General features: G+C 46.4%; 1 protein-coding gene across 1 annotated transcript; it reads right to left on the bottom strand.

Annotated features, from left to right (window-relative positions):
- Positions 1–3962: 3962 nt before the first annotated feature.
- Positions 3963–25329, bottom strand: CTTN (cortactin). The gene is given in 18 exon segments (XM_054390725.1): positions 3963–5696; positions 6393–6464; positions 7316–7520; positions 7583–7672; positions 12078–12226; positions 12757–12826; positions 13941–13996; positions 15659–15769; positions 16991–17101; positions 18042–18152; positions 18505–18518; positions 19009–19032; positions 19034–19085; positions 19589–19643; positions 20318–20428; positions 23287–23416; positions 24717–24790; positions 25222–25329. Coding segments are annotated over 18 exon segments (1668 nt in total). The 5' UTR covers positions 25318–25329; the 3' UTR covers positions 3963–5559.
- Between the last annotated feature and the right edge of the window lie 681 nt (positions 25330–26010).

The raw sequence follows: 26010 nt of genomic DNA, 5'->3' as shown, positions 1-26010 counted from the left end.
AAATGCTCTGCTTTGAGCCACACCAGCAGTGCCAGGAGCTCTGAGGGTAGCTCTCAGTAATGGAAGGAGGACCAGAGCCAACCACCTGGATGTGGCTTGCAGGTAACACACGTGGTTGCCATGGGCACAGGGAGCACCCACAGCCAGGTGAGGTGAGCTCATGCTGGGGAAAAAGTAGAAGGCCAGCAGCCAGCAGGGTGGCCTCAGCATGCACATCCTCACTGGGAAACAGCTCCCATCAAAGCACAGCAGGCACACTGGGACCCAGCAGCACCCACCATGAGAAGAGGCTTCAGGGTGACAAACTGCTCTAAGACAAAAAAAAAAAAAAAAAAAAAAAAAAAAAAATCTTCTGATGTACTTCAGGTCTTACCTTTTGCTGTTACACCCAAGTGAGGTGGGGGTGGGGGATGAGGAGGAGCTAATTAAATAACAGTAATTGTTAAATTGATTTTGCCTGACTCCAAATGGCCACTCAGCTCTGGGCTTTGAGACAAGCTGCACTAGACCCCCATGCACCTCTTGATAAGGTTGCCTTGCTGTGTGCAAGGCACTTTCAAGGCAGTTGAAGATGTATCACTCCTTTCCTGGCCAAGCTGCTTAGATTCTGGGACCAATATGTCAATTAAAGCCCTTTGGATCAGTTCAGATCCCCTTTCTGGAAGCCACCCAAGCAGCTCTCTGTACATTTGGCATTGCACAATCTTTTGAATTAGTTTTCCTGCTCTTTCCCTTCTTTCTCTGTTCTAATACATCAAGTTCCCTTTCACCAGCTAAGCTCACAGCAGCACCTGTAAGTCACAGCAGGAGTGGTGTGCTCAGCATAAGGAGAATTTGAGAAGACTTGGTGGGAGTTAAACCTCCTGCTCCCTAGGTGTGGATGAGCATGGTGAGATGCCTGCATTATTGCAGCCTGAGGCTTGAAGGCTCCACATCCCTGTGTGATGCAGGGTGAAGGCCAACTGCATGGAGTGGCAGCAGTTGTTGAACTCCATACCCCAAGGAGTCAGCTTGCTGGCTGGGTATCAAACATCCATGGGTTGCTCTTTGAAAGCTTCTGTTACAGGCTGAAGCCTCTCAGAAAATCACAGGTGGCTTTAAGCCTGCATTTGCAAAAGCACTCATCTACAAGGAGGTGTTTCAGCTAGGGATCCTTGGCAACTATCATTTATTCTACTTGATAGGAAAGGGCTTTACAGACTGGAATATGCTGAGATGGCAGCTGGCCTGCCAGGTTCAGAAAGAACTGCAGAGCAGGGGAGTCACAGAGCACAAGCAAAAGGAAATTGTTACTGGGGTGCAGTGTATCTCAGCCAAGCCACCTCTTAGAGCAACTTCATTGCACTTCATTTTATAATTTCCCCTTCCTCCTGCTCCCCTTCCTTGCTTAAAAATCAAAAATCCATTAGGCTGAGCCTTGCTATGGAAAAGCTAGTCAGCATTAACAGGCTGGTAATGGCCCATTGCACACAAAACCCCAGCAACATCCTCCACAGCTCCAAGGCTTTATATAAAATAAATTGGATGCAGGCACATTCTTCACCAGCCTCTTAAGCTGCCATCTGTGCAGCCTAAAAATAAAGCAGCAGCTTAAGGAGAGGTTTGATAGAATGCATCTGAAAAATGCATTGGTAGAGCTCTGCCAAGCTCTCAAAATGCCTTGGAGGTGCTAACCCTGTGTGCTGCAGAGAGGCTCTTCATCACTCTTCATCACTCTCCTCACCCAGCCAGCCTCTGGGCAACCTGCTCCAAGTGGAGCAACTCCATCATCCTAAGACATGCTGGCTGGCCACATCACCTTAGCCAAGAGCTCCTGCTCCAGGACTCCAAAGAGGCTGCAAAACAGAGCCAGTTCAGACAACTTAGTAAGAAAAAGGAATTAGGTGCCTTCAATTCACGTGAGAAGCTCCTCAGGCACTAAGTGGGACTAAAGGAGGGAAATGCCACTGGTCTGTGTGAGGTGAAACTTTCCTCCCTGTCAGCAGCCCTGCACTTGGGGGTTTAATGCAGCTTCTGCCACATCAGCATGGGCCAGTCAAAGGCTTCTCCTGTCTCTGAGCCATTCTCCACCTCTCACATTTGCTTTTCAGCCCTGTCCTTACTGTTGCTAGCAATTAGCACAGGCAAATATGAAATATTTAAGTTAAAGCCTCTTCTGCTGTGCTTCATCATCACTGATGGAGAAGAATGACACTCAGCAGGGTAAAAAAAACTTTCATTGATTAGACTTCTGTCAGCTGAAGCCCCAGCATGCTGCAGAACACCACCACGACTGCATGAAGAAGGAGCAAGAGGATGGCTTTGAGGTGCCAGGACAGGCACTGGCTCAGCCAAAGGCAGGCAGTGAAGCTGCAGGCCTTCCCTTAGCAGACATTAATGAGCTTGCCTGCTGCTCACCTGAGTTACCCAGGAGGGCTGAGCCAGCCCTTCTGATGCCAAAGGCAGAGTTTAGGGTGGGTTTATTTTTTTCAGCAGCACATGTTGCAAGTAACTTGAGCAATTACTGCTGCTGAATAAGAGGGATCTTAAACCTCTGAGGCTTGACTACCTCTGATCACACAGTAGCACCAATACACTCACAGCATTGCTGCCTAGAGACCTACCAAGGTATTCACTCAGTCTAGCACAGGCCATCTTGCCACACTCTGATAAATTAAGGGTTGAGAGATGAAACTTCCCCTATTAGGGGAAGCAATCCATGAACAGGCTGCCAGGATTTAACTCCTGAAAGTGTCACCTCACTTGTTCTTGCAGTAACTTAGTCCTTTCCCATCTCATCACTCTGACACAGGAGCTGGACACAGGCCTGCAGTGTTTTCCCCACAATGCTGCTTAAGGGCTTTACCCACAGCACATTCACACAGTGCTGGTCCTTCCCTCCCTCCTGAGCTTTTTCCCTCTCTGCTTGAAACTTAGGTCTTGCCAGGCAGAGAGTTGTGGCAACCCCCTCAAAGCCTGTTTGACTTTTAGCAGCTCTGGCAGCAGCCCCAACCACAGACCTTGCAGCCATACCCCACACACCACCCTCAAAAAACACTGAAAGGTCTTAGCATGGCAGCTGCCCTGTGCATGGCACCATCCTCCCCATTCACACTTACCCTTCCAGCCCCATCCTGCCACCAGGTCAAGCCCAGAGAGGGCTCAAGAGCTGCTGCCTCCTGCCAACAGGCTCACTGCCCACACTGACCCCCTCCCCCTTTTATCTTCCTTTAGCAGCATAAAGCTTTAATAATCCCACCCTGCACCCCTCTGGTGCAGAAAGCTTACCTGCATGGGCACATCTCCTGCTCAAGGCTTTAGGGCTGCTGCCAGGGAGCTCTGAGACTCTGGCTTTCCTTTAAGACAGAGGCATTAAAGGACAATTAGGAAAAGGGTGTTAGGATTTGCATTTCCAGCAGCAGATTGCCAAGTGTCTGATGCTCAGGAAAGCTTAGAACTAGGAACTGTGAAACATGGCTTGCCTGGCCAGCAAGGCAGGACACCCTTCAGGCAGCACCAAAGACCCCTGGCATGAACAAGAGCAGGACAGCTGTGAAGCGATGTGAAGGTTTATCTGCCCATAAGCAGTGGCTGTGCTCAATACCCAGCAGTAGCCTCAAAAGCCAGGAACAAATCTTCTCACCAAAGCCAGGCTCACTGCCATTTTCAGCAAAGACAAAAGAGATCCCAATGCTGTTTAAAGAAACAAAAGACCTCTCTCCTGTAGGTTCACCCAAAGTCTAATTTTGATCTAAGTATTTCCACATGGGAGAAGAAGACAAAGCAAGTGGGTTTCTGAGGTCAGGGAAGCACAAGGAAGGCAGCAGCAAGCTGCAAGTGTTGGTGTCCTTCACAAGACCAGCAAGCATCACACAGCAAGGGCTCTGAGCAGGCTGGGCCCAGAGCTTGAGACCAGGTAACTGTAACGGGCTGGCAAAGCAAGTTAAAAAGACAAAAGTATTCCGTGCAAATGGTTCCAAAAGTTTATTGAATATTTAATTTACAAAAAATCATATCCCTATGAGGTGTTCTATGCAAAATTGGATAAAATAAACTGCATATAAAACCCAACCCTAGTAATGCAAATGACACAGAAATGAGACTGTGGAGAGGGAAAACAGGTACAGAATCATGACACAGGCATGACATTTGGTAAGGATTGTCCCAACCATCCAAGACTTGGTTCAACATGATGCCTTCTTCCTAGCTACATTAAGCATGTCACTGTTTCACACAGGCCTCCTCTAGTCCATTGGTCCAAATTTGCAGGTTATGACCATTCTTTGCATTCCTTCTTAGCTCCTGCACCAGTTCTGCCACTCCCATTTGGATCACAAGGTGGAAACAGACAGTAACAGACACTGAACACCTGCAGTGTTAGATGCAGCTTGCACTCTTTGGTAGGGACCCTAAATCTGCAGCTTTCTAGAACAAGGAGAACTTCAGTTTTGGCAAAGAACAGGTTTAGTTCTGTTGTTTAGTAGAAGGTTACTGGCAGTTTCTGCTGAACACACACACAGAGTACAGTTGTCTTTTGTATGGAGTAAAAACAGAGATCATTTGCATGAGTTGTACATCCAGTTACTTGTATTGACACTCCTGGACTCAAAGATGGTTACACAGAATGTCCTCAGGGCACTGCAGGCCATTCCTTGTGAGAACAAAGGACATGATGCACACAGAACCCAGCTGCCCGTTCCCCCCTGTTTAAAGCAGTGAGCCCCTTCCTGCAGGTAATCAATCACACAGCTCCGGGTGCCAGTTTCCCTTTGAACAAGTGGGAGCCTTGCTGAGTGACTCAGCACTTGTACAGGAACTTTTCCAAGTTTTCCTGGGAAAGAGGAAAGTGAAACCAGAAAAAAAGAGTAAAGAAATTTGGGACAATCAGTGCTAGAGTGTTTGCAGGCCCTCTCTGGGAAAACATGGACAGGAGGAGCAGGAAAAAAGTCATAATAAAAAAATCTCAATGCAAGAGCCAAGGAGCTTCACTTTAAAAGAGAAGGAAAAAGTGACCAGACTGTTTCCTTCCTAACACTAATATTCCATAAATACCAGACAGTATTTGATTCACTGCCAATGGCTGCAACTTCCAAGCATTTTCTTTGCTTTTTCAAGACAAAAAGAAGAAAAAAAATTATGCACCTCCCCAGCCCTCCCCACTGCCTCTTTGTGGAAATGCAACCTGCATAGCCATGACTTTCTCAGCTGAAAACATTTAGTGGAAGACTATCTAGACTGGAACACTAAGGAAGTCTGCTCACTTAGGAGTCCAACATGCACTATTACAACAGACAGCTAGCTGTCCTCAGGAAGGCTGTTCATGACAATTGCTAATTTGGCAGAGAAGAAACGTTTCCAAATGCATGGAGATAGCCCCCAGGAGCCTGAGTGAGGAGCAGAAGAGTTACAATATATTAGCGATTTCTGTGGCATAAACATTTTAAAAAGCATCAGCAAAGTATTAAATATAAAAGCAGGATGGATACACCCCCTCCCTCCTCAGAAATCATCACCGGTCCTCCTGTAGGGAGCCAGATCTCACGGCTGGGGAATTAAGGCATAAGCAGCAGCCCGCAGCAGTCACTGCCTCAGCTCCACGTAGTTGGCAGGGAAGAGCCCATAGCGGCCCTTGCAGACCCCCCGCCACCAGCCGTCGTCGATCATCTCGATGTTGGTGATGATGTCGTCTGGGTCGAAGGAGATCTCATCATCGCCCGCTGCACAGGGAAGGAGAGAGGCTCAGTGTCCGCAGGGGAGCGGCTCCACACCATCATCTCAGGTCTATGAGCCCCACTGCCTCTAACAAGAACAGAGACCCATCCTTTCCTCTCTCCCATCAGGGCATTTTCTCCCCCACAAGTGACGAGGGAGTTGGGCTCTTAGCTACAGCACGTTGAGTGTGTTTCTAGCTTACAGCAACAACTGCTACCTAACACACTGGGAACAGGCTCCCAGGATGTTTAGGGGATGGAAGGGACCTCTGAAGATCATTGAGTCCAACCTCGCCTGGCAGAGCAGGACCATAGAATCCAGCACAGGTCACACAGGAATGCATCCAGATGGGTCTTGGAAGTCCCCAGAGAAGGAGACTCCAAAACCTTCACTTTACTTTCCTAAATCTCTCTTCAGCATTAGCCAGGCAAGGCTTTAAAGGTGTTATGCTAAGGTTTAACAGGAGCAGTCATGGTTAAAAAAAAAAGCTCTTGGAAACTTCCACCATTTCCAGAAACAACAGCTACTGGTTTTCAGAAGTGTCTCAATGCCTTTGCTGAATCAAGAAGTCCCTAATTCTTATCTTCACTTCATATGTTACTACTACAAGAACCTAGACAATGAAAGGCCAAGGGGAAATGAAGAGGTATCTGGCAGAGCAGAATCTCAAAGCCAAGGCTGAACACAGCAGCTTTGCTTACCAGCTTGGTAATCATAAAGGGCTATGGCTGTGATCCCAAGTTCGTTCTCATATTCATCATAAGCATTTTCTTCTAAAGAGAAAGGAGGAAAATTAAAAGAATGAAGCACACAACCTCTCACCCCACGTTTTTAATGGTGCTCCTCTAATTTTGCTGCTAACCCTCAGAGGAAGCAGAGCACAAACTGCACATTCCCAGCAGTGCTGATGTTCCCACTGAAGTGGACTCTTGCCTACAGCACACACAAAATCTGAAAGGACTCACAAGTAGGCATTCAATACAGCACAAACAGCCTTGTCCAGTGTGCCAGAACAGTGAGTGGCCCAAGGTCAGTGTGTAAGGGAGTATTTACTACAGGCAAGTGTGTCTGAAATTCCTGGGGTTTCATACTCCAGTGAGCAGGTTCATTCTTCACACCTCATTTGGTAACCAGAAGAAGTGAGGAAATGGCAACCCACAGGAACCAGATTCTTTCTGTTTCATTAGGTTCAGACATTCTTACTCCATTCCCTCTCAGGCACAGAAAGCATCACATCCATGTCAAACTCCAAGAACTGCTGACAGAATTTGTGCTTGGCAGGCCAGCACTGGCTCAACACATTGAATTCTCCATCTCTGTGCTCTTCTCAAGCTGAGCTGGGTAGAAATGGCTACCCCCCTACATGTCTTTCTGAACTGATACCCTAGGGTAATTATGCACTGGAATTATTCCAACATCATCTCACAGAAGCAACTTCAGCCTTGCTCTAGCCAGCTCTTAATTTCCTAATTAAGGTCTGTTGGTGGAGGATCTACGAAGCGTCATCAGACCCAGGCTTTAGCAAAGTAGGGCAGTGTGTTATTAGCACAACTCTTCGGCAAGCTGTTGCCCAAGGAAAGAATCTTTCTCTTCAGGGGTTTCCTATCAGAAACAAACACTCTACCTGCTTGGTAATGCTCTGCTGCTCCTGCCACCTCGTAGACAGTCTCTGGTTCATACTCTGCCTCTCGCTGACTCACTGCTTCTTGGTACTCTGCAGTTCTGTAGCCAGGCTCCGGCTCAGGCGCGGCTGGGCTGGGGTCCTTGTAGGCAGCCTGCACCTCACTGGAAACTGCATCCTGCAGAAACAGAGGTGAGGCTCAGCAGCCCTTTGTGGAAAGGTTCCTCTGCTCAGCATAATAAACAGGAACTGGAAGTAATAGTAGCAAACCTCATAGACTGGGCTTGAGGGAGCCTCCTGCTCAGCTGGCTGTGCAGTAGGAGATGAGGGTGGAGTTTGCTTTTTGGCTTTGGCTTGCTCCTAAATTAAAGAGAAAGAAAACTCTCAGTGCAGCTAAATCACGGGTGCCATGACATGGAACAAGACCAGCCCCCCAACAGGACAGACAGACAGCACATTCTGCAATACACTGCTGTGAGCAGGCAGCAGAAGAGGACTGGACTGTTAGACCTGCCTGAAGCTTTAGACTGGCTGCACACTGAAGTCTCAGAAATGCAGCAAAGCAGGCAAAAGTGGAGAAAGACAAATGACACAGTGTGTGTGCACACAGGGATTTCAAACCAGAGCACCCAGTGTTCTCTGGCACACTCCCACAGGAGCTGCAAGGTTCCTGTGTTCAATAGATCCATTCTGTTCATCTGCTGCCCAGGTCTCATGTCCCATTTTAGCCCAAGTTTAGAGAACTTGAAGCCTGCAAGTTCTAATTATACAACTTCTATATTATCTTTGATGAGAAATGATCCTGCAAGCTCCTGCAGTCTGCAAAACACATGCCAAGGCAAAGGGCTGAGTAGTTCAGACAAAAGAAAACCCTCTCTACTGACAATGCTGGGGTTCAGGAGTTCAGAAGCAGTGCTGGTGCTGTAGTCTGTGCCACAAGGAGCAGGGCTCTGAGTCCAGTACTCCGGCACTCGGCACGGTGCCATCCTACCTGCGAATCAGGAGGCAAATCTGCAGTCCCCACTGCAAAGCCACAAGCAATGCTGCATTGCTTGCAGGACTTGAAAAACCCCAGCTGTGAGCAGGCTATTTCATCTTGCCTCTCTCTACCACAGGGAGAAGGAAAACTGTGGCTCTAGGGCCAGACTTTCTTCTTTGCTGTAAAAGAGAAGAGGATACGTGCTCTGGGAGACCGAGGTACAGCAAGCAGTAAGTTGCCAAAGGATCCTCAGGAGGAACTGTAGCCCAGAGATGAAGAGAGAGGACTCCATGAACAAAAAAATTCTTCCTTTTCTTTGTCACAGCTCAGAAAAAAAACATCTAACAAAGAAAGCGAAGTGTGGCTTGGGGACAGAACTAGCTTTGAAGGCAATTCAAAGCCTAGTGCTGTGCCTTCTGGAGAAAATCTGGCCTGATACAAACAGTCCTCCCCAGCTTTTAACTCCTGTGCTACAGATACAAAAAGCTAGGTGTCTATTAGAAGTCAAATTTAAGTCTGGGAACAAGCTAAGTAGTATCAATCCATGAACAATGTCAAACATGGCCACAGCTGTCCTAGGATACAGGTTTCTGCAATCCAGATTACAGCCTAGGATAGCCACAGCAGAACTGCCAGAAAACATTTCCATTTCAGTCCCCTCTCAGGCTGGGTTTCTCCCACACTCCACGTGCAAGAGCATGCTGCCTTGTTCTCTGAGGAGGCAGAGGCCAGCTCCATCATGAGGCAGCCATCAATCCAAACCAGCTTGCTCAACAGCATTTGCCTGTGTGCCATGTGAAAGGCAAAGCAGAGAGATCAGCAGTGAAGAGTTCCTGAGGGAATGCAGCCATCTGTACCTGCCACTGTGGGAGGCAGGCATGCCCACGGACTTACTGCAAGGGAGAGAACTTTCTGTCTGTGCAAGGAAGCTCACTTCAAGAAATTAAGTTCACTTCAGTCAAAGTCTATGCCCCCCCTTTATAGTATCTGTGGATGTTGTGGCTGACAGCCCTCCCCTTTCCATGCCCAGCTACTGAGCAAGATACAGCACAGCCAGTGCTCCTTCAGTTCTCACTTAGCCTTGTCCTCTCCCCCTCCCTGTCTGCAGAACCACACAATTAACCATGGAGATGTTCAGTCTGGAAGAACATTAATCATCTGGTGAAATTTAAATACCAGCTTTGGAAAAAAACCTTCAAGTGTGTCCAGGCAACAGAATCTTTGATGAAACACAAGGAAAATCAAGCACCATTGCTTGAATTTAACCCACACTGACAGCAAAAATAACAGCAAAGAGAGAAAGGCATTTCTGAGACAGAAAGGGGAAAAGAAGATGTGGAATGCAGTGACTCAGGAGAACCTGTGCTACTACAGTCAAACCCTTCTGGAGAACTGTTACCCCAGCAGCAGGAAACCTCAATGAAAAGCTGAACTGGGAAACAAGAGCCTAAATTCACCACCCTCCACCCCCAGCTCTGCCTTGTCAGCACACAATCACCCACAATGAATGGTGAGAGAGCTACTGGAGAAGCTGAACTTCTTTCCCCCACTCAGCCCAGACTACAAACCCATGGCACAGAAGGGAATACTGAGCAAAAAGCCTTTGGCAAGATCCATGTGACCAGTCATCTCCAACTGGGCTGGAACAGGACTAGTCTAATGAACAGCCTTTCAGCATCCCCAGCAGGGAGGGGATGGTGTCCAGACTGAGATGAGCAAGACAAATTTTACACAGCTCTGTTTGAGAGAAGGCAAAGGCAGCCCAGGCCCCAAATGCACAGGGACAATCACAGAACCCCAGGCTGGAAGGGACCCCAGGGATCTGCTGGTCCAGCTTCTCTTGGCAGAAGGGACAATCACAGAGTCCCAGGCTGGAAGGGACCTCAGGGAGCTGCTGGTCCAGCTTCTCTTGGCAGAAGGGACAATCACAGAGTCCCAGGCTGGAAGGGACCTCAGGGAGCTGCTGGTCCAGCTTCTCTTGGCAGAAGGGACAATCACAGAGTCCCAGGCTGGAAGGGACCTCAGGGAGCTGCTGGTCCAGCTTCTCTTGGCAGAAGGGACAATCACAGAACCCCAGGCTGGAAAGGACCTCAGGGAGCTGCCAGTCCAGCTTCTCTTGGCAGAAGCATGGTGTAGGCAGTGAGAACCAAGAGGATGTTCTCCTGCATTGGTAGCTGGAGAAATGCATGCACCAGTGCAACTGGGCAACAAGAGGGCGGTCAGCATCTGGGGGTTGGTAACTGTTCTGTGATAGGAGGGACACTTCGTATTTCACTTAGGAAGTTGGGAGCTAGGTCACTGCCAGCCTATCATGGATTTTGCTTTTCAGACTTTTAAACCAGATCATTTACACCAAGTCTAAGTCTGTGATGAATGAGACCATACTGATGGAATGGGGTGAACAGCACACCCTGCCATCCTGGAGCAGCACCCCACTAAGGGAAGCACCTTCCACAAGTGAGAAACCAGCCGTGGGGCCTGCCCCACTTGTGTCAGACAAAGGACTGAACAGATCTGAGAAACCATCTGGCAGTCTTTCCTGGATTCCAGATGTCTCAGAGGATGCTGAGACAAGTTCATATGCAAGAAGATTTATTAATGGGGTCTGCAGCTGGTGGTGTATGTTGGCTCTAAGAATGAAAGATACTTTTGGTGGAAAATAAAAACAACAGAGGAGAAAGAGAGAAGAAAGGAGCCAGAAAACTCCCCCATGGGCAGCCAGGAAGAACAGTGATGAGGGTCCCAGACAAGCATCCTCCCCTGGGAAGGTCTCTTCAGCATAGCAAATGGAAATGAAGATGATGAGGATGAGCATTTTTGCTGTGCATCCCCTCCAATACCACTGGCTTCTCATCAGGACCTGCTCCATCTCCCCACTGGCCACTCCTGCCTGCCTGTGCCTGCAGCAGCTGGAGCAGGCTGTTTGGGTGCTGGCTGGCTGCTCAGTCTCAGGGCAGCTGCATGGCCAAGCAGCATTTACTCACAGCTCAGGAGGTTTCTGCCTGTTTGTGCCCTGTGTTTGTCTTCTCCAGCATAAACTCTCTGCTAAACAAGAAGTGAAGGAGAAGTGGAAAACAGGGCCTGTTCTTACCCTAGCATCAATGGCTTCCCACTCCCTACCAGAACATCAGAGTTTACAGGCATGGGGCCATGAAATCAGAACAGCAGCAAGGGGACCACAGCAAGGGGAAACTGCTAAAGGCTCTGGACAAACACTGCTGGCATGAAAGGGAAGGCAGCTGCAGGCAGCAGACACCAAGGGTTACTGCTGGTAAGGCATCCCAGGCACCATGTAACCAAGCAAGGGTACAGAATGTGGAGGACAAAGTGCCATTAATGCTCTGTTCCTTCCATCTCAGCAGCAGTGTCACCAAACATGCAGAAAAGTTCTGACTAAACATTTCCTGGAATTATTGTACACATGAAAAACACAGGAGTCACGAAGCTTTGAACCATGCCAAAGCTCAAATAATTTTCCTATTCCTCAAACTAAGGTTCCATCAGCACTGGGAAGATGCTTTCCCCTCCTCTCATGGCTGTGTGCAGTGGGTGACACCACCTCTACCTTCCCAACCCCAGCATCACCAACTGTCACCAAGGCCTGGGCCTTTCAAGGGCCACATCTCTCCCCTGCTGTGCACGTAAGGTGCACACTGATGGATGGCTGCCGTCACAGGGCGGTGAAGCACAAACACACAAAAAGCTTTAAAGCCTAGTTGGAAAGAAGGGACACTGCACTGGAACACACCAGACACACCACTCAGATGGGATTTGAATCTTACTGACCTCCAGTTTCCTTCGGGCCTCCTCCTGTTCTTGTTTCTCCCTGGCCATCCTCTGTGCCCTCTCAGCTTCTGCCTTCCTGCGGTCCTCCTGCTCCTTCTCCTTGGCCAGGTTTTCAAAGTTAGCTCGGATGATGCTTGCTTTATTGGCAACTGTAACATTTCAAAACATCAAAGTCAAACATTGCTTAAGGGTGCAGACAGCCTAGAATGAGTTTTTGCTACAAGTTTCTGCTAGGATTGAATGTTTCTTCTCATCTGCTCTCTGAGCTCAGAGTCCATTCAGAAAAGTCCTTTTATCCCCCTTTTTCCTTCTGCCCTTCCAAGCCTAAACCTCCTGTGCATCTCATTGTTTTTATATAAAAACCTCTGCAACACTTCTCCCTCCCTTCTCTCATGGGACAGTCTCCACCATCCACCCCTCCCCTCAACCTATGCTCCACTCTGATGCTTTTTTGTCTCCTTTCCTCAACTCTGATGACCACCAACGAAAAAAAAAAAAACAATCAAACAAAAACAACCTCTAAAGGGAGGAGGGAGAGAGTACTTGGGGTTACTAGAGAGCTGCACATAGAGCAGTTTCCTCTAGAGGATTCTTACTCAGCACTGCTACATTGCCAGTAATGTCCTGGGCTCTTGGACATTATCACCTCCTAAGAAAGAGTTTGTGGCCAGTGCCTTACCAGCTTCTACTGGTTTGGTCTTCTGGTAAGTTGATGCTGGTTTTTCAATATCTTCAAAAGTTGCTGCATTCTGCCAATGAGGAGAAAAAGACTGCATTTTCCACACCCCACAGGTTCACAGAGACATTCAGATAGCTTTAACCTGTAACATTTGATGTGATATTGCCACCCCCGGGCTTTTTTCAGAACAGCAAAACAAAATCACAAATAATCAAAACTAGAAAAAATGGGATCATTCTTTCTAGAAGTCAAACTATGCAGGAATTAATCTTCAGGAAACACAAACAAAATCCTATTAATCAAAACTGAACAAGTGGTTTATGAACAGATGACTCATTAGAACTGTGTAGCAGTTGCTGCTGTAATCCACCTTATGCAGGAGTTCCACCAAGGGTAATGCAGCTCCCTTCAAGAAGCAGAGACTGTAACAGCAGAGGGAGCATTCTGAGAGCATTCAAAACACTAGGGTTTAAGGAATGCTCTTGAGGCCTGAAGCCACAAGTGAAATAAAAAATCCTACAGATTTTTCCAACTCTGTCTACTTTTAAATGTCCCACATAAAGCTGAGGGTAAGTGTATTCAGTAGAGAAATCTCCCAGAGGACTGCTGTTTAAATTTAAAGATGGAGAGGTAGAAAGGAGGTATCAGCTGCCCTGTCTTTCACTGTTACAGAATACTAAATCTTCTACAGAAGATTTTACAGAATACTAAATACAGAATACTTCTCCTGAAGAGAAGGTTCCTGAGAACCCATGCGGGCAAAGTTGGTAGATATCAGATATCTCTTTGAAGCAGTCTACTAAAGGGAGATCCTGAAGACAAAGCATTAGCTACTTGTTAGAAGCCTCGACTGAACTTGTGAGCTGAACAGATTTTCTCATTCTTGCACAGCAATGCTGCTATTCTTTCATGGCTAGGCTTCAGTTTTCCCTGCTTCAAGACATCTGCACTACACTGAGCCACACACAAACACGTGTGTGCAAACTGCCATCAGCTGTGTGAATAAAATCAGAATGTTTGGGGTTGGAAGGGACCTTTAAAGGTTTTCTATAACCCCCAAATTTGCTTTTTAAAGGTTTAGAGAAGCACAGAACTCTGCTGTTAGCCTAGAGAAACAGCCAGAAACTAAGAGCTGAACCTTACAGATCTAACCAGACTTTTTTGTGCTCTGCAAAACAACTGACCTTATCCATCCGATCTTTCTGGACACCATACTTCCCACCAAATCCTTTCGAGTAATCTAAAAGCAGGATAAAAAGGTTAGAGGAGGCTCTTTGTTGTCCCTCCCATCTTTCTGCCAAATACAAACAGCCATTTCAAATGCAAATAGCCATTTCAGCTGCATGCAGAGATACAGAGACAGCCACCAAAGAAAATGCAACTTGTCTTTTGGTGCAGAAAGGATACAGAACTGCTACACCAGCAGAGGACAGATTGGGGGCCACATGCATTCTTTGAATGGACATTAAGCTGAGGATTGATAAGGTGTCAAGCAAGGAGTAAGGGATGAGCCCTTCAAAGGAATCCCCTCACTAACACAGCCTTTCATAGCACCACCTCTCAGCCCTCTGCAGGCATCCTGTAACCTAAGTCCTTTTGCTTTGCTGGGAGGAGTGCTATCCAGTCTTCAGTGACCACAGAGGTGAGGTTTTTCTCTCTTTAACTCAGTGAATTCTATGACTGGCAGGAAAAGATAACACATTTCTAAATCCAGTGGGTTTGGTTGTGATGTCCAGCTCAGGAACTCTGTAAGAACTCCTGCTCTAGGCATGGAAAGGGGCAATTCCAACAGACAGCACAAGCCTGCAACTTGCCACCAGAGACATGGAGTGGTCATGGTATTCCCCACCACCCTTGAGCCGCACACTCCTCCTCTCACCTGATGCTGACTCTAGCACTTGTTATACTCTGGAATCAGTTTAACTCACTAGTAACATTAACAAGAAAAGCACCTAACAAAACCTAGGAGCTTTCTGCTCTTCTTAGTGAGCTGCACTCAGAAAAATGTCTAAGCACCAGAGCCAGTGCAAGAGGAGCAGCAAGACCATATGGCTCCTCTGTCTGGGGGCAGAGAGCTGCACGAATGTGCTTTTAGGCACTACAGGCTTCCCTGCACAGCCCTGGACTATAGTAACAGTTACTCCTTCTCCTCTCAACTACACTTTGGTCCCCTAACCACAGGCTATTTCAGTGTCTGTATCTGGGCTCTGCTAAGGCACACCTGACACTCTACAAGTTTAAATTTGTTCTGCAGCACAGAAAAATATTGACTATCAGAATGAACAACCTCATTTTTTTCAGTTTTGTATGTATTTTCAGCCAAGATGAATATACTACACTCACATGTTCCTGATCCAGACTTCTCACTTTAAGACAACAGAAAACCAGGAATTCATGGTTTGTACCCCAACCGTTTCACAGTGGATAAAGAGAGTATTATAACAGTATTTGCTCACAAACATTCCCTACTTCTTGCTTTAAGAGACCTACAATAATTTTAAAATTATCTTAGCACAATCTATTGCTTGGGAATGATAACAAGCACGGTCTTCCTCTGACTATTTTTTGTATCAATGTTATAATTCATGCAGGCAAAGCTTCACAGTTGGACTCTAAAACTGCTAAGTACGAGGTCATTAACATCATACTACTGATAACTGTAGTACACACTGGATGTAGAGCTGGTAACTAAATACATGGTGTTGTGGAGCTGTTAACACTGGCTACCTGTTCCCTGAGCACAGGCTTGCCTGGTGGAGCACTGTAAGAATGAAGTGGAAGAACACTGCTAGATCTTGTAGGAAGAGAAGCGCAAGAGAGTGTCTGCACATTCCTAGCACCCAGCTGCTTGGGCTGTGAGAAGTGGCTGCACTGGCAAGAGAGTAACAAGTGAAAACGGTGCCTTGTTGAGATTCATGCTTGGCTAGTTTCTCCTTGTAATCAAACCCCACGGCAGATGGGTCCTGCCTTTCTCTCTGCACACCAAATTTCCCTCCGAAACCACTCTTATAGTCTGAAAAAGCCACATGTCATAAATTACAATGAAGGAAAACAAAGAAGTTTAGTCAGAGACACTCAAAATCAGTATTGCAATATTTTCAATTACAAATCATTTTGGATAGTGTGGGAAAAAAATAGTAATCTCAACAGACTTCTGTAACAGTCAATTCAAAAGAAGTTTCACTTGAGGTTAGGAAGAGGCCAATGTGATTTATCAGACATAAGACCACTCTGAAGCCATAGGGGAAAAAGCCCTTCTCACCATTCTTCATACATGCTGCATAATGCACCAGTATTTGGTCAAAGTATGAACACACACACAGAGTTATGTTCACCAGAACAAAACAACATACAAAAGGATACAGGACAATAAAATGAGCTTCCTTCATCAGCGTGGTTAACATTTTTACTCTAGAGAGCTGACTTGTAAAGAGATGTTAAGACAGGGTCTGCCCTCCAGCTATTCCTCCAAAGCACTGTTTCAAGGAAGAAGGAACACTCCTGCTGCCACATAGCTAGAGGGAAAGAACACCTGAACTACCATCTATGACCACTCCCTGCTGTTGCCTCACAACAGCCATTTCAATGTATGGTAGAAAATGAGGAAACAAAGGGCTGCTGGCAACTCTTTCACAACAGATCTGCTGTAGAATCCAACAGAATATTCTGAGGATCACTTTCAATTCCCTTAATTTAAAAAATACATTTTTTGAAGCTAAGAGTGGACAAGCAGAAGGCTGGGGAGCAATCATTATTTTGCAGTTTTACCTCTGGGTACCAGTGTTCCATAGGAATAGGTACCCTACAGGCAATAAGAAAGGATAGGATTAGGTACCAGATTTCTTCTGCAGGAAAATGGGAGTGTGCACAAACCTACCCAGAGACCAGAGAAGGGAGATTATTTGCTGATATACAAAGAAATTGCTAATTTGTGGCTTGCACAACTCAATGAAAAAGGAGAAATTCCAGGCAAGCTGCAGACTCATAAAGCTTCTCCAGTGAGAAGTTATCACTAAGTCTGAACCTTCAGGGACTCAGGACTAGCTGTGTTAAACCTGCTTTGCAGGCACCATTATAACCAGCACACAACCACTGAAACACAGGAAAATGAGACTGCTGGCAGCTGCTGTAAGGCTGAGGCTAAAGACACAAGGGAAGAGGGTTCACACAGGGATGAGAAAAGTCAAAATGAGAGAAGTCTGAAGGCACAGGAAAGCCTGGTGAGCTGATTTACCTTTCTGGGATTCGTGCAGCTGCACTTTCTCCTGGTGATCCCAGCCAAGTGCACACTTGTCTTGTCTGTCTCTCTGCACTCCAAACTTGCCTCCAAACCCGTTCACATAATCTGCGTGGGTGAAGGTTCAGAAACATTATTGCACTTTGTACTGAAACAGTATCTCATAAAACCCAGGAGGGTGTTCTGGGATGAGCTGCCCTGTCATCAATGACACCGCCCTGCATTCTCTTTCCCCCACTGCAACACTACCTAGCAGAGGGCAAGGATCTCCACTCAGAAATTCTATGATCATGATGCAAGGAAGCACCATGGATCCAGTGAAGGTTACTGGATTCAGTCTCCATTACATCCAGAGGTAAGAGTCTGAGGTACTTCCTGCCTAAAGTCATCCAGCTGTTGTAGGATGTTGCAGGCCCCCTAGAATCCGGCCAGGCTTCTCAGGAGCTCTTCGAAAAACTTCTCCCCCCCGCCCAGTGCCCGTCGAGATGAGAAGCATTTGCACCAACAACTGTCAACAACTGCCAGCCCTTTAATGATTACAAACCCTGGGGTTTAAATACCTTTTACTTCCCTGCCAGGTTGCTTCCCAAAACACTTTCCCAGGGAGCAAAACTTCCTTCACCTCTTCTCTCGCAGCTGCAGAGCTAGCCAACTTTGATGAACAAAGGGGGGACCAGTCTCACCCAATCAAGGTCGTTGACAGCTAGCCTGCCAGCAGCCAAGCCAACTCCATATTCTATCCACATCCAACATGTCTATAGCTGTGTGCAATGCACACAAATACCAAAGGGCTTGATGCTGCCTCTGGACACCACAGGTCTGTGCAGTTACAAATTTCAGTAGCATCCACATGGCCATCAGGCTCCTTGGAAATCGTTGTGAGAGCCAGGCACAATTTATGATGCCTTCCTTTTTGTTTCAGTGAAACAAAAACCTGCATGCACAAAGGGCAAGCACACATTTACCACCAAAGAAAAACCCCCCAAATATTGCTCCCCAGGTGCAAAAGGCTGCTTGAAGTAGTATTTTTAAAGAAGAGAATAAAAACCTTTCTGTGATTCATGTTTTTCCATTTTGCCTTGATACTCAAAGCCAACAGCACTTTTGTCCACTTTGTCCTTCTCAACACCATATTTACCACCAAAGCCCTTGGAATAATCTAGAGACAAGAGTGAAGAATTTTGTTTGTACAATGTCAATAACAAAATATTGCCATGAAAACCTGTGCCAGTCAGAGCTGCTCCCATTACACCAGGTATTAAAAGAAGTACTGACATCCTTGCTGATCTTGACTCCAGACAGTCAAGTCTGAAATTCCTCAGAATACATCCTCTCAGGATAGAAAACAGAACAGCACTGCTGGCTGATATCAGCAGTTCTGCTACTTGACTCTGATAAAATTCTCGAGACACTTATAGCAAAGTGAACTTCAAAACCTATGTCAGCAACAGCCTGGATGCTTTGAAACAAACACCCCCTGCTTCTCTTTAGCATTTCTAGAGTGCAAATACCTCCTTGAGATAAACTGAAAACAGATGGCAAAAATTACTTTTGGGTTTTTTTGTTTGGTTGTTTTTTTTTTTTTCAATAAAATGGTTGATTTTTGATCAGCTATGCCTGGAAACCTGATTAGCAACACGGTATTGACTCTAAACACTACTAACTCTGAAAAATGTTTTCATCTACAAAGCGCTGATTCTTTCAGAAGCACCTCTCTGCTGTGGTTAAACTGCTTACAGCCTCAGGAATTTAATCTACAAAGATCCAAAGTTGTGAAAAGCCTCCAGAGGAGCCTGTGTGCTCTGCTTCCAAAGGAACAGCAGTTGGAACCATCACTTCAAACCAGGCAGAACCTATGGTTTAGGTCTCTCTTTTCAGTAGTCCAACTTCCAGCAACACAATTTCACTCAGTTGTAACTTTCAGCAGGTTGGGAGTGCACCAGATATAACAAAAAGAGTATTTTACAACACTGCCTGTCCTATCAGAGCATGACCCCACGAACAGGTGTGGCTACTCTTGCTTCTCAGTTTTACCCTGAGTCCACTCTGTCAGCCTGTACTCCATGTTTTCCACCAAAACCACCTGAGTAGTCTGCATCCAGAGCACACCACAAGAAAAATGAAATGGAAGAAGCTTTTAATAGAAACATCATATCCTAGTAATTGAGGGAGGGAAGAAAGCTGCTTCAGAACTGAAATACTGCTCATGGGCAGACAAAATTAAGTTTAAACAAAGAAAATAAGATGAGCAACAGTCCTGTAGTTTACGATGGTTCCTCCTGAATCTACTCCCTATTTCCAACAGGGTGTAACACAGTACAGAACAATTTCCAGTGTTTCCAAAACGTCCCTGAACCTCACTTCCAAAAGGAAAGATTCACAATGACATGTTATTTCCTTGTCTTAAAACCTCATTGACTCATGAAATCACTTTGAAATTCTTTTTTTTTCCCCATCTTCTCTTCCACCCAAACTCCTCAACACTTGATTGAGAGTATCATGTGGATGCTTCAACAAACAGTAAAAGAATGAAGATTTATTCTACTCTATCAGATAAAAAAGGTGTCTACCAAGGCAACCACCTCTCCACTTTACCTGTTTGGGAGGCATGCTTCTCAGGTTTCCCCTGATATTCAAACCCAACAGCTGTCTGGAAGAGAAATAAAATGGCACATGTGACAAGGAGGAATCAGAAAGCCTTCTGCACTGCAGTGTGCAACAGCACAGAACATCCCTGTCTACCCACCCAGCTCTGACCTTGATCAGGAGCACAAACAGCTACTTAACTTACAGGCCACATTCATTTAGATGATAACTTAGTCCATGTACTCATGGCAAGTATTTTTTGTCATCCCTTGCCAAAGCAAACTGCCAAAGCAAACAAGCAGCACACCCTGGCCTTGCCAGCCTCAGCCATCCAGTGCAGCAGGAACTCAGCATTTCCATGCAGGGGTTGTTAGACAGCCTTGGAAAGGGCCAATTATTCTGCCCAGCAGTTCATGTTGTGATACAGGACAAACCATCCCCAAATCCCTCTCTCTGTAGCATTCATGCTCCTCACCAGAGAGCACAGTCTGGCTACAATGCATATTTTAACAGCTCTTTCCAGTTTTCTTTTCAACTTCTCTCCATTTCCTCCATAATACTCAGTGTCAGCAGCAAGAGCAGACCACACCAGCATTTGAAGGTGTGGCTGTTTTGCACACCCACACCTTAAGATACCCACACAAATGAGAATAAATACCCAGAGAAAACAGCCACAGCCATACCACAGGAGAAGCTCCACCACTGTGAGCAGCTGCAGTAGGATAAGAGAGGGCTCACCTGGTCAATTCTGTCAGTTTGTACTCCAAACTTGCCACCAAATCCTTTCACCAAGTCCACTTGGGAGCAGTGCTTAGAAAGCTGGGTCTGATATTCATGCCCAACAGCTGACTAAAAGAAATGGGAAAGTTCAGAACAGGCAGCACCAAGGAAGCTGAACATAAGCTCTGTTAAAAACATGCATCACTGCCACTCCTCCTGGTGAAACTGAATGCCTTGGGAATTTCTACCTGCTCCAGAAGACTGTCACCAACACAGCCTAGGCAAGGTAAGTGGCAGGATGGAGTCTGCCAGCAACATCAGGGTGTTATGAAGACTGCTTTATGCTCTGGATTTTTACTTTGAAAGCACAGGAACAAAACCTAGAATGGTGCAGATGGAGTCTTGGTGGTGTTCAGGCAGAGCTGAAAGAGATTTAGTTCCAGGTTGAGCACACAGCCTTGAATTCAGGCACAGAGCTATACCTCTGTTTGAGCTGATACCAGATTGCTACCAAACACAACTGCAGCTAGGCTGTCCGCTGACACTCATCTAGGGAGGGACACTCATCTTCTGCATTAATCAAAACCAGGCACCTTCTGTCTTTTCTCTTCACTTGCAAGTTGGCATTGCAACATGAAGTGGTGCATCCACATCAAGACATAGCTCCCTGTGCCAAAGGCATCCCAGCTCCAGTCTCCCAGCTGACCAAGTCCCACAGCAAACCAAGGTGCAGCTGCCTCACACTGTCACTGGCTTCAGGTATAACACAGCGTATGTAATTACACCCTGAAAGTACATCCAGATAGTGTTACATTAATCCAGTGTAGCACTCTAGATCCTGGAACAGATGCTAGAGTCTAGCACCTTGAAGGGGTGCTACAAAACATCACAAAAATGTGGGTTTCTTCTTGCCCAGTGCCAAAACTGATCAGTGGCCAGCGTGACCTGCAATCTGCCACTTGAACAGCTGAGTCTGCTGCTCAGGAGCAAGATACATACAAAATCCATACCATCTCTGCCATACCAGAGGCAAAGAGAGAAGACTCCACAACCTGCTGCACACAGCCATGTACAGATGGAGACGCTGCACCCCGTGCCAAGTACCTTTCCCAGACTCAGCACCAGTACCAGCACCTGCGGACAATGTAGTTGGCATCTGCAGCCGCAGCAGAGCCCCCTCCAAGCAGCTGCCCCAAGCTCTGACCTGTCAGGAATGAGAAGCTGCTTATGCCAGTATCAGACAGTTAATTGGAGGACAGGTATCCAGAAACAGTAAGTGAACTTAGGGTAAAAGCAGTGGAAACTTGCTGCTTGTACACTATCTGCCTTTTTTTTTACCACAGGTGTTGGGAGGAAAGCAAAAGCATCACTGCATGTCATGCTGAAGTGACTGTCAGCTAACAGAAGCAGGGTGCCAGTAACAGGGCACTGACTTAGAAGCAATATAAAAGCTCCTTTCTCTCCCTGACTGAACCAGTCACACTCTTGTTCGTTTTGCAGCTGCTCCATAGAAAAGTCACTCTTAAATGTGATAGAAAAGGCTCCCACCTGCCTTTCTTCTTCCTGTTACTCATCACATTTATGGAAGACATGAAGCTCTGGAAATCCAAGGATTTATGTGGCTTTACATGGCCCCTCTTTTGCTGTACCAGCTGAGGTAGGCAAGGTTTAAGTATGTTGTTTTCTTTAGGTGGTACCAGGACTTTCTGCATTTCATCAAAGCCCAAGTGTTACAGCACAGCCCTTTTTAGAAGAGACTTGGAAAAAGTTCTTTTTTCTTGGAAATATGTATCTCAGAGTACATCACCCTCCTAATTCCTCAGCACAATGCTCTGCTCCATATTACATCAGTTACAGAGCCCTGGCATGTAGGATGATGTAACTGTTCTTTTTAAGTCAGCAGCAAGGGTTTATCTTAAATGCAGCAGAAGCCTGTACCACGACAACGCTGCAGTGAAGCTCAACTACTCCAGGTGAGTCAAGCCTCAAGACTTTCACAGAGCCCCAGGTACCTCTGAAGCAGAGATCTGAATGATCAGGTTACAGAACTACAGCTGTAGAAGAAAATGTTATTAAAGATGTAAGTTATGAAGGCCTCCAGCTGCCAGTACTGCTCAGATGGGCATGACCCATGATTGTGTTTTTCCTGATCACTAGCTCTGGCCTGCACAACACGGCACTCACTTCTGTTTCTTTCCTTTTTCCCTCCCCTGGGCACAGGTGAGAGATAACCTGCTAACACTAGAGAGCTATACAGCTGCAGAACAGGCCTCATGGTTAAATCTGCTGAGAAATTCCTTCCCCAGATTCAAAGGTCTGCAAAGGCCCCTTGAGGACTAGAGAGCAGTTCTCTGTGGAACAGCCATTGAGTCCTTCTGTAAACCACTACAGCACAAGGAATTTTTACATTCACAGTTGGCCACTGTTCCAGCAGCAGCACATCCTTTTCTTCTTTCTTTGGCAACCTCTACATGCATAGAACTGCTGGCACAACCTCAAAGTAAAAAAAAAACCTGGATTTATTCTTGCACAAATACACCTTTAGGAACTTGATTTTTGACTCCAGGGGAATTTACTCAGGACATAAGCATGCAGACGTGCTCGAAAGACAGAGCAAACATCAAACAGGAACATGTGGGGCCACTACACATCCCAGAACTTCTCATCCTTCACAGATTCCTAACCTGCCACCTAAAACGCTTGTTCCTGATTCTTTAAGAGGTTTAAGCCAGTTCTTTCTGTAAGAGCATCTGACAGACTGGGGTAGTAGTGTTTGCAACTGCCCTTGTTAGAGCACTGCAAAAGCGATGCTCTGCCATCGGCATGAGCCACTGCTGTATGTAGCTTATGCCATGAGCTGGGCTTCCACATCTCCAAATCTTGGAACAACCTGGCATCTTCAAGAAGGTTCAGCAGCACATAAAGTTGTGCTGGCCAGAGGCAAGGCAAGGCTTCTCCCTCAATCCCAGGGAAGCATTCCTACTTACTTTATCCATGCGATCCTGCTCGACGCCGAATTTCCCTCCATAGCCATAGGAAGCTTTCGGTCCTGTTTCAAGCTCCTTCTCTTTGAGGTTCTGGTGTTCTTGGAATACATTCTCTCTCAGCTGATGAATACTTTGAAGACAGATAATTAAGCAGCAAGTTTTACTAAGGCAGTTTCAGAAGACAGCTTCAAGAAGATGCAAAGTAAAAAGATGCTAAAAATATCTCCTAATTAAAAGTTGGACAACTTGTATGTTTTGAGCCCTTCCCACTCTTGCAGAGCCCAAAGCATGTACCCTAGCCTAAGAAACAGAATTTGCTCTACTGCAAAACACTCTCTACAAACAAAAGCAAGAGTTAGTTTCAAGACTACCATGAAAGGGTATTTTGCTGTTTGAACTGCTATGTGCCTGAAACATACAGTCTTCTCATGTCCTAATTGAAGTCTTTCCAACACCTTTCACTTAGATGGCAACTTTTCAGAACAGGGATCATCTCTCAAACAGTCCCTATGGTAACAGGACTCTAGCTGAGCATTCTGGAAACAGCTGTGATGCAAAGCAAGGATGGAAGGAGCCATGCACCTCCTCTTCCCTGAGTGTTCCCTTGCAATATGCAGGAACTGAACTTGCAGCAGTGCAGGCTACATCCACCAAAGATAATCCGAGAGGAAACTCTGGACCTCATAGCACTTCCCACCTGAGTTTAAAGCCTCCTCGAGTGTAATTCAGCCAGCAGGCGTCCCCACTGCACTCCAAACACAGCAAACTGCTCCCTGAAGTCAGCCTACGCATAGCTCAGCCTCTCCACGTGCAGCACTGACTGCTCTTACTCTGAGCTTTCACCCTACAAATAGACCATCAACACCAAAAGGAACACGGCAAACACAGACTTCCCAAAGCTGCTTTAAAGTTAAGGCTTAGACACCTTTGGTGAGAGATACAGATTCAGAAGATAGATCACTTCTTTCTCACAGCCCTTCACCATGCACTCTTTTGCCTTCCTGCCAGAAGCAGAATGTGCTACTTTGCCTTTACCAGAATCATTACGAGTTTGGTAGCAGTTCTCTAAACAAAGGCCAAGAATTAAAGGATCAGATGAATCATTAAAGCACCTAACTGAAGGTGCTCAGATCTCCCAACACAAACTTCTCCCCTCACAGCATTGGCTCTTGCACCAAAACAGAACACAGAAACTTCCCAAACACAGAAGCAGGAAAAACATTTCCAGTTCCCATAAAAGATTTAAGAGTCCCTACACCATGCTTCTGATACTAATTCAGAACTGAAGATACTGCCACATTTGAGAGACCAGCAACCTGGCAAATCATCAGTGCTCCGTGGAAACCCTTAGTTGAATTACGAAGATACAAGTATCCTAGAAGAGGAGATGATTGTGACTGTTGATAGATTTAAAAAGAGAGCTGCTTTACTTGATGTGCTCTCGGTGGCCAGATCCTTTCACAGTTTTAGCTCCCCAGCGCTGTTCTTTCTCACTCACGTCATTCTGCAAAGGACACATAAAAAGAGTTAAAAGCCCAAAGACATCACTAGTCACCTGCACTTAGAGCTCACAGCAAAAGCCTCCAGCAGTCACTGAGTTCAGAAGAGTTAGAAAAGCTCCACTGCCACCTTCACCTCTCTTCAGCTGTGAGCCCTGTGCTTCGTGCCTTGCTGAAATGCAGTGGGCACACGTTCAGCCCCCAGAGGCTGCTGCGTCTTGGCACAAATCTCTGTACAGACTTCCCTGCAGCACCCAGCCAAAACAAGGTAGTTCTGTAAATCACTCCCAGGCACAGAACCCTACTTCTCCCTCCCTCCAGGAATATGCTCCAGCAAGTTTCTTTTGCTGAAACACAGCCCCCCCTCCCAAAGAGTTTCTCTTTAACACATTATGCAACACGCTCCTGCTGAGTCAGTGAAATCCAAAAGCCGTACCACAAAATCAGGGTCTGTCTCCCAGTCATCAGCTCCATCATCCTGATTGACAGAAATGGTGTGGCCTGCAGTAGCCTTCCACATCTGCAACACCATCAGAAGAAACAGTCACAGTCACAATACCAACTCATTTTGTACAAGCTGCTGAGGAGCCAGCCCAGAATTCCCACTGAAGTACATTGCTTAACCCCAGTAACAGCAGCTGTGTTTGCAGCAAGAGCCATTGGCTCTCAGGCTGTTTTCCCAAGATGGTTTGAAAATCCCTTTTACTTTTCCTATTGGCACTTCAAAAGGGTTAGGAGCAGTTACTGACATGATTTCCAAGAGGACATAGAAGTCTGTCCTTGCCCAAGTTAATAGGGTGTCTTCTCCCCATTCACTGCACTGAAAGACTTCTCCAATAGGTCTCCAAGCCAAGAGCCACTCCTAAGACTGCTGCCAATTCTGGATGCCAAGCATCTGTTAAAGGCACAGGAATAGTAGGGGCTTCCCAGCCACCACAAACAAGCAGCAAAATCTTGTTTATGAAGCAGCACAACCTATGTGCTCCCTTTGTTGTGCAGTGAGTTTCAACATTATGAGAGAAATCCAAGCAACTCTAAAACTTTGCATGCAATCCAGATACTGGTCCACCTGCCTGCAACACCAGAGAACCAGAGTTCTGCCTGCCTCAGATAATCCCTCTTGAGATACCTACACAGGCTCAAGTGTCTCGCTTGGCTTTCAGGAGGAAAAGAGAGTGAGTGTCTGCAGCAGGAAGCAAAACTCATCAAGAGCAAGCAGTTAAGA

Source organism: Indicator indicator, chromosome 21 (assembly GCF_027791375.1).
Source record: "Indicator indicator isolate 239-I01 chromosome 21, UM_Iind_1.1, whole genome shotgun sequence".
NCBI classification, from domain to species: domain Eukaryota; kingdom Metazoa; phylum Chordata; class Aves; order Piciformes; family Indicatoridae; genus Indicator; species Indicator indicator.
Note: the sequence above shows the minus strand (reverse complement) of the source record. Positions and strands in the feature narration are given on the sequence as shown.